Source organism: Panthera leo, chromosome A2, assembly GCF_018350215.1.
Source record: "Panthera leo isolate Ple1 chromosome A2, P.leo_Ple1_pat1.1, whole genome shotgun sequence".
NCBI lineage: Eukaryota > Metazoa > Chordata > Mammalia > Carnivora > Felidae > Panthera > Panthera leo.
This window is the reverse complement of record NC_056680.1, coordinates 145,930,414-145,942,714: the sequence shown is the minus strand read 5'-3', so window position 1 is coordinate 145,942,714 and position 12,301 is coordinate 145,930,414. Positions and strand designations below refer to the sequence as shown.

At 35.8% G+C, this 12,301-nt stretch overlaps 1 protein-coding gene across 2 annotated transcripts in view; it reads right to left on the bottom strand.

The window, feature by feature from the left end:
• Positions 1-12,301, bottom strand: part of MKLN1 (muskelin 1) — a 212,545-nt gene that overhangs the window by 105,792 nt on the left and 94,452 nt on the right. For both annotated transcript variants that reach the window (XM_042924831.1, XM_042924822.1), the window contains exons 3-4: positions 7,492-7,634; positions 6,168-6,256 (exon numbers count right to left, since the gene is read on the bottom strand). In XM_042924831.1, the coding sequence (XP_042780765.1) occupies positions 6,168-6,256; positions 7,492-7,634 (232 nt within the window). The remainder of the gene's footprint in view (positions 1-6,167; positions 6,257-7,491; positions 7,635-12,301) is intronic.

The window sequence follows — 12,301 nt, the reverse complement described above, 5'->3', positions numbered from 1 at the left end:
TTAGGGACCCCTGCAACCTTTTCAGGATGTACCAAGTGGTCAAAACCATTGTTTATAATAAGACTAAGATTTTATCATTATTTATGATTACATTTTTAACTGTACTGACATTTGCACTCTTGGTGAAAAGACAATGGTGAGTATAACTTCTGACACATCAGCAGTGCCATGAAAAGCAGTAGCATGAAAATGTGTTAGTATTCTTGATACAGTAGAGACTGCACTGTATTCCTCACCATCATATACTTGCAGTTAAAAAAAGTAAAATACAGGGGCACCAAGGTGGCTCAGGAGCTAAGGTATACTAACTACATCGGTTAAGTGCTCGACTTCAGCTCAGGTCATGATCTCACAGTCCATGGGTTCGAGCCCCACATTTGGCTTTGTGCTGATAGCTCAGAGCCTGGAGCCTGCTTTGGATTCTGTGTCTCCCTCTCTCTCTTCCCCTTCTCCGCTTGTGCTCCCTCTCTCTCAAAAATAAACATTAAAAAATGTTTAAAAAGAAAAGCATGGGGGAGGGGCGGCCTGGGTGGCTCAGTCAGTTAAGTGTCTGACTTTGGCTCAGGTCATGATCTCACGTTCGTGGGTTTGAGCCCTGTGTCGGGCTCTGTGCTGAACGTTTGCTCAGAGCCTGGAGCCTGCTTTGGATTCTGTGTCTCCTTCGCTCTCTGCCCCTCCACCGCTTGCACTCTGTCTCACTGTCTCTCAAAAACAAGTAAATGCAATAAAAAAAATTTTTAAAGGAAAGAAAAGTACAGGGTCACCTGGGTGGCTCAGGCTCAGTCGGCTGAGCATCCGACTCTTGATTTCGTCTCAGGTCATGATCCCAGGGTTGTGAGATCAAGCCCCGCACTGGACTCCATGCGGAGTGTGGAGCCTGCTTAAGATTCTCTCCCTTTGCCCCTCTTCCCTGCTCACTCTCTCTCCCTCCCTCTTTATTTTTTAAAATAAAACAATTTTTAAAGGACAATTCATTTAAGAATGTCTTTGATGACACAATAAAAATTTTTAATAAATTCCTAACATTAAGGACAAATCTTTTTGATATTCTGTGTGACAAAATGGCAAGTACACATAAAGCACTTCCACTGTATACCAAAGCATGGCGGTTACCTCAAACAAAAGAACCTGTACAGCTGTTTGAGTTATGAGCTATAATTGTCATTTGTCCCCACCACCACCACCAATAGGATACAATTTCCTCTTAAAAGAAAAAGTTATAGGCAATCTATGATTATTGAGTTTGGGGTATATGCCAGATATTTATCAATCATTTCAAAGAAAACAACTGACAATATTTGTTGCCAAGGATAAAGTTCAAGCTTTCAAGGAAAAATGAGAATTTCAGAAAATTGGTATCTAAGGTTGTGGATTTAACTACTTTTAGGCAATTTCTGATGAGACTGATGGTGATGTATTAATGACCATGATTTTTTTAATATTACAGAATGAAATGTTTCCACATTTGGGAGATCTGCATAACTCAGTAAACTGTATTTCTAAATGAACAATGAATGATGTTACAAAACCATGCATGGATAAAAGACTAACTCAAAGTGTAAGATAAGCCAATGGGTTTTAATGTAACACTAATATGGTTCAGAATGAATAATGTAACTATTCAGAAACTAACACTTGTCAAGTTTTAAGTATCAAAACAGAATAGCCATCATATTTGACATCAAACCTATTGATTTCCAAGTCCACTGCTCTCTTTTAGCACATCATGCTCAATGAGGAGCTACGTCAGATGACTTCCTATCTGTGTGAGTGAAGACACACAAAGGCAGTAGCCACCAGTTATTAGGATATATGACTGACTATTAGGATGTTTAATATGGCTTTCAGTTTACGTGTGCAAATGACAAAAATGTCAAAAAGTTTTATACCACTGAATACTAAATTACCATCATTGTTTTGGTGTTCATTCCTTTACGTAGCAGTACCATTTAAAAAGTAAAAAGTTGATCCATTACATCACAGCAATAACCATTAAGTAGTAGGAGTCAAAATAAAATAGGATTCTAAACCCAAGGTCAAAAGAACATATAGTCTCTAAGTATAACCAGACATTAGTTAGTAATTTGAAGTTCCAGGTCCAAGTTCAATAAGATTAGGAGGAAAAAAAATATCTTAATATATCTTACTCAAGTCCCAATAAAATGTTCACTTTATTAAAGACCTTTTAGCAATTGTGTTTTAGTGAGATTTTGTCTATATACTGGATGACCCAACAGAAATATTTCTAGACTAATATTAGTTACAATGCTTAAAACCTTTCAAAGAACAGGAAAATCATATATTAAAGATGAATGAAGAGTATAATTTTTTAACAAATTGAAGGGATCTATACAGAATAAGCAGAGTAATGTACACTCACTTCAAATTTTACAAATGATTTTTATAGCATTAATAATTGTAATAATACATAATAGACATACTACACATTATATTTCTGAAATCTAGGGGCGCTTGGGTGGCTCGGTGAGCGTCCAACTTCAGGTCATGATCTTGCGATCTATGGGTTTGAGCCCCATGTTGGGCTCTGTGTTGACAGCTCAGAGCCTGAAGCCTGCTTCGGATTCTGTGTCTCCCTCTCTGCCCTTCCCCTGCTCGCGCGCTGTCTCCCTCTCCTCAAAAATAAATATTTTTTAAAAAGTTAAAAAAAAAAAAGAAAAAGAAATCTAAATGTGATCTGCAGCTTGAAGCACATGTTCTTTGCTCCCCAATGAAAGATGCCTTTGCTCCCACCTCAAATAAAGATTAGAAACTGCTAATACACATCCTAAGGCTAAGAGTTTGCATCCTAGGGCTCAACCATCAGTTTTCCTCATGGCACAATCAGACATGGATATGATCAGGATCAGTGCTTCCCAACCTTCTTCATAATGACATGCACAGACAGTGATAATGTTTATGGCAAACAAGGATAAGAGCCTGCAGGCTCTTGTTACTCTAGGATCAAGGGGCGGGGGGGGGGGGGGGGGGGGGGGGTGGGGGGGTGGTTCAACACCTCAGCACAATGAAATGCATCTGTGACACATTCAGTGTGCTTTAGCAGTATCCCTTAGGAAGCTCTTATCTAGATGGCTAAAACAGCTGTTAGAAGATGACAGTAATTTTAAAGTTCTGAAAGATCATCTTAAAAGTTCAAGACTAACCACTCTGAAATGCATCTATTCTCTTATAGAATTAATAAGTATACAAAACATCTAGCACAGTAACTGGCATGCAGTAAGTGCTCAATAAATGTCAGCTATTATTATTATAAGCTATTACTACTGTATTAATTTTCCTCGTAATAGTACACTTTTTAAAATGTCACCTTTCCACATGCTTTCATAAAGGGCCACCATCAGGGCACTCATACCCGTCCCAGACTTAGTATTCATTCTAGACTTCTAAATACTTTTGAGGATCCAGAATGCAGGCCCAATCCAGCCAGAGCTGAAGCTTCTCCCTGAAGCCCCCACAACTATCCAGGCTGCAAAAATCCAAAAAATCCACAGAAATCCAAGTCATTCTAACAATTTATGCCAAGCAGGCAAACAAATATCTGCTAAATCACCACCAAGAGACAGCTACACATCACAAGTGCTTTTTCAGAATGACCTTTTAAGAAAACAGTTATAAACTAAAAATACTAACCTAATAGTTTCACATTTACCTTATTTTCAAACAAAACATATCAAGAGAATGTTGAAAAGACTAGAAAGCAAACACACAGCTGACCATTACTAACATCTTTTAATAGAAAAGAAATATGAAGTTATCTAAATATTAATATCCTAAATATCATGAGTTAGTAAGTGCCTATAATCACTTGAAAAGCTCAAGTTAACATTTGCCTGAAAACCATGAAACTAACCCAGGGTTAAGTAAAAGGCATCATTATACTCTGTAATTAAAGGCTGACAAAAAAGGCTGGAAAGAAGTCCAATTTCTTGTCTTCGGGCAGTTGAATGTCTAACTCATCCAGAAGAGACCTCTGTTCTACAAATTTTTAAGAAACTATGCAACTTCCCTAAATAGATATTTATTCACACTTCTTCTAATGACAAATACTAGAAGACTGAGAGCTATAGAAGCAGTAGCAGAACATATTTTCCTTAAATGTAAACCAAAGACTGTAGGTATCACGCAAAAAAAGCACAAATAAAGCACATAAAAAAAAGAAATTTCATTTTGTATGACGAAGCAAAATAGAAGCTGAAGAAGTACTTTATAGGAAAATATAAGATATTTCACTACTTGTATATCTGAAACACGTAACTATCCAAGGGCTGTAGGAGCCAGCGGTCCACAAACTGAGGAAACCAGTACTTGGTTAAAAAAAAAAAGAAAAAAGGACCAAGAGTTAAACATAGTAAAAAAATTTGCTTCTTCATAAATTCTCACAGGAAAACAGGAAATAGGTTTTTATTTACAATTATTCATTATAATAACAGAAACTATAGTTATAAAAGAAAGTAGCACAGTGGATAGCCCAAATATCTTTTTTAATTAAAAAAAATTTTTTTAATGTTTATTATTTTTGAGAGAGAGAGAGAGCGCACACATGAGCAGGGAGGGGCAGAGAGAGAGAGAGAGAGAGAGAGAGAGACAGACAGACAGACAGACAGAATGTGAAGCAGGCTCCAGGCTCTAAGCTGCCAGCACAGAGCCCGATGAGGGGTTCAAACTCGTGAACTGCAAGATCATGACCTGAGCCAAAGTCAGACGCTTCACTGACTGAGCCACTCAGGGGCCCCTGGATAGCCCAAATATTCTAAGAACAGCTTTCCCTGTAGAGTAATCTTTATTAAGACCTTAATATATTCCTTTTGCCCAATAGAACTATTTGATTCAATGAAATGAACAGGCCACCTCTTGATAGGTTGGCAATGACAATGAGGTACACTACTTGTTCCAAAAGAGGAATTTTTCTCTCTCAAATCAAAACATGGGATTCTAGCTTTTATTACTATTATTCTCTGAAGGATCTAATTCACTCTAATTTTAAGATAATATTGTCATAGTTATGCAACATAGATACAAATTAAAATTGTCAAGTCCTCAACTTTTCTACCTTTGAAATAATAAATCCTAAAGAAAAGCAAAATAACCCTAAAATTAATAATTTTAAGGAAGCATTACAAATACTGTCTTAAGCTAAATAAATACATGCCTTAGGTAGTATTTTTTAAACATTACAATGCACCATATTAGTGGGCCATAAAATTAGTTTCATGAGGAAAAAAAAGACAAAAAAACAGAAGAGGAGGGGCACCTGGGTGTCTCAGTCAGTTAAGCGTTAACTCTTGGTTAACTTTTGGTTAACTCTTGGTTTTGGCTTAGGTCATAATCTCACGGCTCCTGACTTTGAGCCCCACATCAGGCTCTGTGCTGACAGTGCAGAGCCTGCTTGAGATTCTCTGTCTCCCTCTCCCTCTGCCCCTCCCCAACTCACACTGTCTCTTTCTTAAAATAAATAAATAAAGTTAAAAAAAAAAAAAAAAGCAGAATAGGAAATAGCCATAATATATTGCCTTAAGGGATTCATCAGTATTTAGTTTTAGAATATTATAGCTTTACAACTTGATGAATCCTCTATGAAACAATCAAAGCTGAAACAAGTCACTTATCTCATTAAACCTTTTTTCTTTTAGGTTTATTTATTTATTTTGAGGGGCGGGGGGAGGGACAGAGAGAGAATCCCAAGCAGGCTCCACAACGTCAGCACGGAGCCTGAAGGGGGGCTCAAGTCCACAAACCCTGAGATCATGAACTGAGCCGAAATCAAGAGTTAGACGCTTAACCGACTGAGCCACCCAGGTGCCCCTCTCATTAAACCTTCTAAGAAAACTTTCAAATGAAAAAATATTTGGAAAAGGTCCCACTTGAAATAATTGTCATTTAGTTATAGATGTATAAAGTAAGGATCAGAAAACTTTTTCTGCAAAAGGCCAAGCAATAAACATTTTGTCTCTTGCAACTATTCAACTATGCCTTTGTTGCGCAAAAGCAAGATACAGACTTATATAACCAGTGAATAACAAGTGTGGCAGTGTTCTCAAAATGTTTTAAAAAACAGGAGTCCTGAAGGATTCAGCTCAGCCCACAGGCTGTAGTTTGCTGACTGATGGTATGAAGAATTTATTTCTATTTCAGAATGCTGAAAACCTTACCTATTTTAATGAAACGACAAGGGAACATCTGTTCATCAATTTTATGCTTCAAGGTGAATGTTTCTTTGTTATAATCATTCTTTAAGCCACTGTGAATAAAAATAAGATTATCAAATCTGACTTTATAATTTAGTAAACACACTAAAACAAATTCAGATCTTAAGGTTAAACAAAATACATGACCAAGACAATGTAAAGTAGTAGTTGAACATGAGAATAAAACTTGTACATTCACATCAACTGCATTGTAACTGTGTTCTCTCAGTTATATAAAGGTTGATGAAAAATGTTCAGTGTTAATTAAAGGATGTGGCTACAGTGCAGGGAAATGTGTGATAGGACCTAGTATTCTTAGTGTGTAACTGAAAATGACATAAAATATGTAAGCAGTAAGAAAAAAATTAAAAATAATCACACTCACATCTGTCAACTTAGAGCCAAATATTAGAAAATTCTGATTAAGATGCCAATAATGTTCCTTTTATAGCTCAACAAATTTTCAAAGACAACCTTACTCCATTAGTTTAATAGCATCCACTTCACCCTAAATAAAAATAAATCCATATCACCTAATATAAACAACTAGGCTTGAAACACAAGTATTTATGGGAAAGTCACTTACCTTCAGGTTGCCTTATGTCCTAAAACACTTTCATGACTTAAATCAAATGCAGTATAGACGTAATATTTACTCATATAAAATGCTGTGCTGATGGGACATACTATATCATAAATACATTCTAAAACAATATGGCTTTATTTGCCCACTCTACTGGCTATCTGATTTTTCATGATCTATGGGGCAAATTAATACTTTCATTCCTCGTGGTCTATGTTGTGAAAACTCATATTTACTGAGCTCCTTCCAAGTGGCAGGTACTGTGCTAGTCTTATACCTTTTCTCTTTCTAGTCTCTAATTTTTACTAAATGACCAAAATATTATTTCTGGATTAGGGCAATTGATCTTAATGTTTTGGATAGAGTCTATAATTTTTATAGCAAAGATTTTTATTAACGCTGAAAATACTACTGAGGTCATTTACAGTTCAAAAATAAGACTGAAAAATAAGCAGGAAAAAAGAAACCCAAATTTTATTCTTTCTTTTTTGGTAACAATATTTAGCAGTGGCTGTTGGTTAAAAAAAAAAAAAGCTAACTCAAGCCACAATATTAAAATAAGGCACTAGAAATACAATAGTAGAAATATTCTTTTCTCCCTTGAAAGAAAAAAATCAAACCATGCAGATTTAGCCACAAAGAGACAAAACTAAGACGACAACTTGTTTAAAAGACAACTCTTTCTTCCCCATAATCATAACTCACCTGGACAACAACTCTGTCATATTTTCTTCATTCATTCCACCGAAGACTTTAAATTTCTTCAAATTGCAGACATGAGTTTTCTCATATTTTCCAAATGTGATGTTCTGGACTATAGCAGGCCTTTCAAGTTTCAGAATCAAGTACTAAAAAAAATAAAAACAAAAAAACTAAGCAAGTTATATCCCCCTTTGTTTAGAACAGTTAGACAACTTTAGAAGTGAAACCTTTGGACAGTTAGCAGAAGAATGTGTAAGACCCGTCCCATCCATCCTGCACTGATAGACTGTGTTTTTAAAGCTAAAGAAGAGAATTCAACAGCCCTGTAGAGGCTACCATACCACCACCACTTTCTCCCAGCAAACTACATCATCCTGAACACTGTAGATGAAGGGGGGAGAAAACGACTAGTAAGCTAACTTCTAATCAAGGCATGCCATTCAGTAAAAGATATACAGACTAAGAATCACCAAATAAAACAAGATTAGATTGCAAAAGCAGCAATCACATTTTCTCATCAACTATATTCTGAGTGGTAAAATGTTAAACCTAAAAACAAACTTAGGGGTACCTGGGTGGCTCAGTCAGTTAAGCGTCAGACTTTGGCTCAGGTCACGATCTTTGGGTTTGTGAGTCTGAGCCCTGTGTCGGGCTCTGTGCTGACGGCTCAGAGCCTGGAGCCTGCTTCAGATTCGGTGTCTCCCTCTCTCTCTGCCCCTCCCATGCTCTGTCTCTGTCTCTCAATAATAAATAAATGTTAAAAAAAATAAAATAAAATAAATTAAAAAATAAACTTAAGAGATTTACTAACCACCCCTGCCAATTTTTAAAAATTAAAAAACCTGGACCTACTGTAGATATGTCTAATGTAGCTCAAGATTTCCTGTTATACACTAAATAAAATGGAGTCAATTAGGGAATACATTTTACATTATGTAGATTGTTTCATTTATAAAAATCAAGAAGGAAACTACTACTGGTTGAGTATATGGAGAAAAGTGTTCAGGAAGATGACTCAGATGGTTTTTGCAGTGGCTTCATGCTAATAATGGGTAATACAGGTGACAAATGTAGAAGAGTAAAATTGGTCGTTGGTCCTACTTCCTACCATGCACAGAAAATGAACTCAGAATGGATCAAAACCGATCCAAAATCAGTCCTTTAGAATCAAAGATCTAAATGGAAGAGCTAAAACTATAAAGTTCTTAGATGCAAATAGAGGTAAATATGAGATTCTGGATTTGGCAGTGATTTCTTAGATATGATATCAAAAGCACAAGCAACAGAATCTAAAATAAATTGCCCTTCGTTAAAATTAAAACTTTTGTGCATCAAAGGATACTACCAATGAAGTGAAAATATAACCTACTGAATGGGAGATACTCCTCCATTGCTTATCTGTTCTCTAGCATACAGTTAGTTGTATCCTTAAGAAACTTTGAATTAACAAAAATCATATTACCATACCTATTACTTTGATATGGATAAAAAGAATAGCAATCTTAAGTTTTCTGTGGCAATTTTGATAATAAATTTGAATTGCTACCTAAAATGTGAACAATTTATAAACAGTTGTTACGGTGTAGTGGTTAAAGCCTTGACTTCGCAGTCAGTGAATCAGTAGAGAGGCTTTTAACTTGAAATAACAGAAGGTCTTATTATAGTGGGTTCAAACAAATCAAATCCCTCCTTCCCCTCTCCCCCAAAACTAGAGTTAGACAGCTTTTGGTGAAAGTTGAGTGGCTCACAATTGGCTGACTCTGAGATGCTCTTGATTTGTTTTTAAAATTTATTTAAATCAAAGTTAATGAACATAGTGCAATAATGGTTTCAGGTGTAGAATTTAGTGATTCATCATTTACATATAACACCCAGTGCTCATCCCATCAAGTTCCCTCTGTGGTACCCATCACCCATTTATCCCATCCCCCACCCACCTCCCCTGCAGCAACCCTTAGTTGATTTTTTTGTTCATGACTGCACAGTGGTTGTTTCAGTTTCAGATAGCAAAGAGGTAGCTTTTTTTTTTTTTTTTTTTAAAGCAAAACTGTAACCCCACAGTAAACTTCCACTTACGTCTCAGAATTTTGTCATGTATCTACCTTTGGCAGGAAGGTGGCTAGGAAAAACTGGGTTGAAAATGGTGGTTGGGTCAGCCAACCAACAATATCAACCAGACTGATTTTTAAAGTCACATCTGTCCGTGATTAGTGTTGTAATGATGGTTAAGTTAATTAGCCTTTCTAAGCCAAAATTTCCTCATCTTTAAGATAAGGATAAAGAGGATACTTATTATTATTATTAAGATACTACTTCTATTTCTCTTATTCCTACTAAAATGAGAATGCATGTAAAAATCTGAGCAATGTGCCAGACAAGGGAGTTTAGTGCTCACAAAATGTTAACTCTGATTTTATCATCATCATTATCATCATAATCTTTCATGTCAACATCAGCTTCATTCTTTTGTGGAGGTAAAATTGACAATACATAAAATTGATCATTTTAAAATGTGCATGTTAGTGGCATTTAGTACATTCACAGTATTGTGCAACTATTCTATCTATCTAGTTCCAAGGTATTTTTATCACTCCATAAGGACGCCTGATAGTGTCTCCTGTTTCCCTTAACCCAGCTCCTGGCAATTACTAATCTGCTTTCTGCCTTTGTGAATTTACCTGTCCTGGATATTTTGTATAAATGGAATCCTATAATACATAACCTCCTATATCTGACTTCTTTCCCTTAGCACGTTTTTGAGGTTCATCCATGTTGTAGCATGTAACAGTACTCCATTCCTTTTTATGACTGAAGAGTATTCCATTTTATAGAAAGGCTTCATTTTGTTAATCCATTTATCAGTTGAGGGGCATTTAGGGTTGTTTCTATTTTGGCCATTGTGAGTAGTACTGCTCTGAACATATGTGTACAAGTGTTTGGATACGTTTTCTCATTTCTTTGGAGTATACACGTAGGAGTAGACCTTCTGGGTCGTATAGTAATTCTGTGTTTAACTTTTTGAGGAACTGCCAAACTATGTTCTGTATCATCTGCACCATTTTCATTTCCACCAGCAATGTCTGAGAGAGTTCCCTTTTCTCTATGTCCTCACCAACCATCATTATTTTCTGGGGTTTTTTGTTTGTTTGTTTTTGGTTTTGTTTTTTAATTATAGACATCTTAGTGTGGTGTGAAGTTGTATTTCTTTGTGGTTTGAATTTGCATTTCCCTGATGATTAGTGATACATCTTTCTATGTGCCTGTTGGTCTTTTATCTTCCTTGGGAAAAAGGCTGTTGAGGTCCTTTGCCATTTTCAAATTGGGTTGTCTTTTTTGTTGTTGAGTTGTAAGAATTCTTTATATTTCTGGATACTAACCCTTATTTGCAAATAATTTATTATTTGCAAATATTTTCTCCCATTCAGTAGGTTATATTTTCATTTTATTGATAGTATCCTTTGATGCACAAAAGTTTTAATTTTAACGAAGGGCAATTTATTTTAGATTCTGTTGCTTGTGCTTTTGATATATCATATCTAAGAAATCACTGCCAAATCCAGAATCTCATATTTACCTCTATTTGCATCTAAGAACTTTATAGTTTTAGCTCTTCCATTTAGATCTTTGATTCTAAAGGACTGATTTTGGATCGGTTTTGATCCATTCTGAGTTCATTTTCTGTGCATGGTAGGAAGTAGGACCAACCACCAATTTTACTCTTCTACATTTGTCACCTGTATTACCCATTATTAGCATGAAGCCACTGCAAAAACCATCTGAATCATTTTCCTGAACACTTCTTTCTCCATATACTCAACCAGTAGTAGTTTCCTTCTTGATTTTTATAAATGAAACAATCTATGTAATGTAAAATGTGCTCCCTAATTAACTGACCCCATCTTTCTCATTAACCCACACTCCCTCTCATTCCTGTCTCCTCCTTTCTCTAGTCATCCTTTAAAGTCTCAGTTTAGATGTCAGCCTCCCCTGACAGCTGGTTAGGTACAATGTTGTAACTAATATTAAAAATGAGTTTTTATACATCTGTTGTGCACCATCCATCACTCCATATATGATACCCCGAAATCCAGCAGGAAGTTGTTACATATATATAATTTTATTAATAACCAAATCGAATTTTTGTTATTAAAAAGTTACGTAAATAGGGGTCCCTGGGTGGCTCAGTCGGTTAAGCTCCCAACTCTTGATTTCTGCTCAGGTCATGATCTCACAGTCATGGGATCGGGCCCTGCACTGGGCTCTGCATTGAGCATGGAGCCTGCTTAGGATTCTCTAACACCTTCCATGCTTGCTTGCTCCTCCACCCCACCCCCAAAAGTTGCTTAAGGAAAATTTAAACTCTCTAATCGGAAGCAAACCATAATAATTTGATAGAAACCCTTCTTAGGTAAAAATTTTAATGTTTGGGGCACCTGGCTGCCTCAGTGAGGACAGCATGCAACTCTTAATCTCAGAGTTGTGATTTCAAGCCCCACGTTAGGTATGGAGACAATTAAAAACAAAACAAAACAAAACAAAAAACTGAAGCAACCTAAATGCTCTGGGAAATTAGTTAAGCTTAATAAAATATTTTTTGAAATTTTAATTTTCAATCACATTTGGCTTTATTCATAATGAAATAATAATTCCCATTTTCCAACTCTTGAATATAAATGCTGAGTAGTGCTACTACTAAACGATGTTGTCCTATAGTTAAATAGGTTTTCATTAGTTTTAATTTGGAGAAATAACTGCTGTAGATATAGCAATACAAACTAAAAAAAATTTTAAAAATTGAAGTTCATTAAGAACA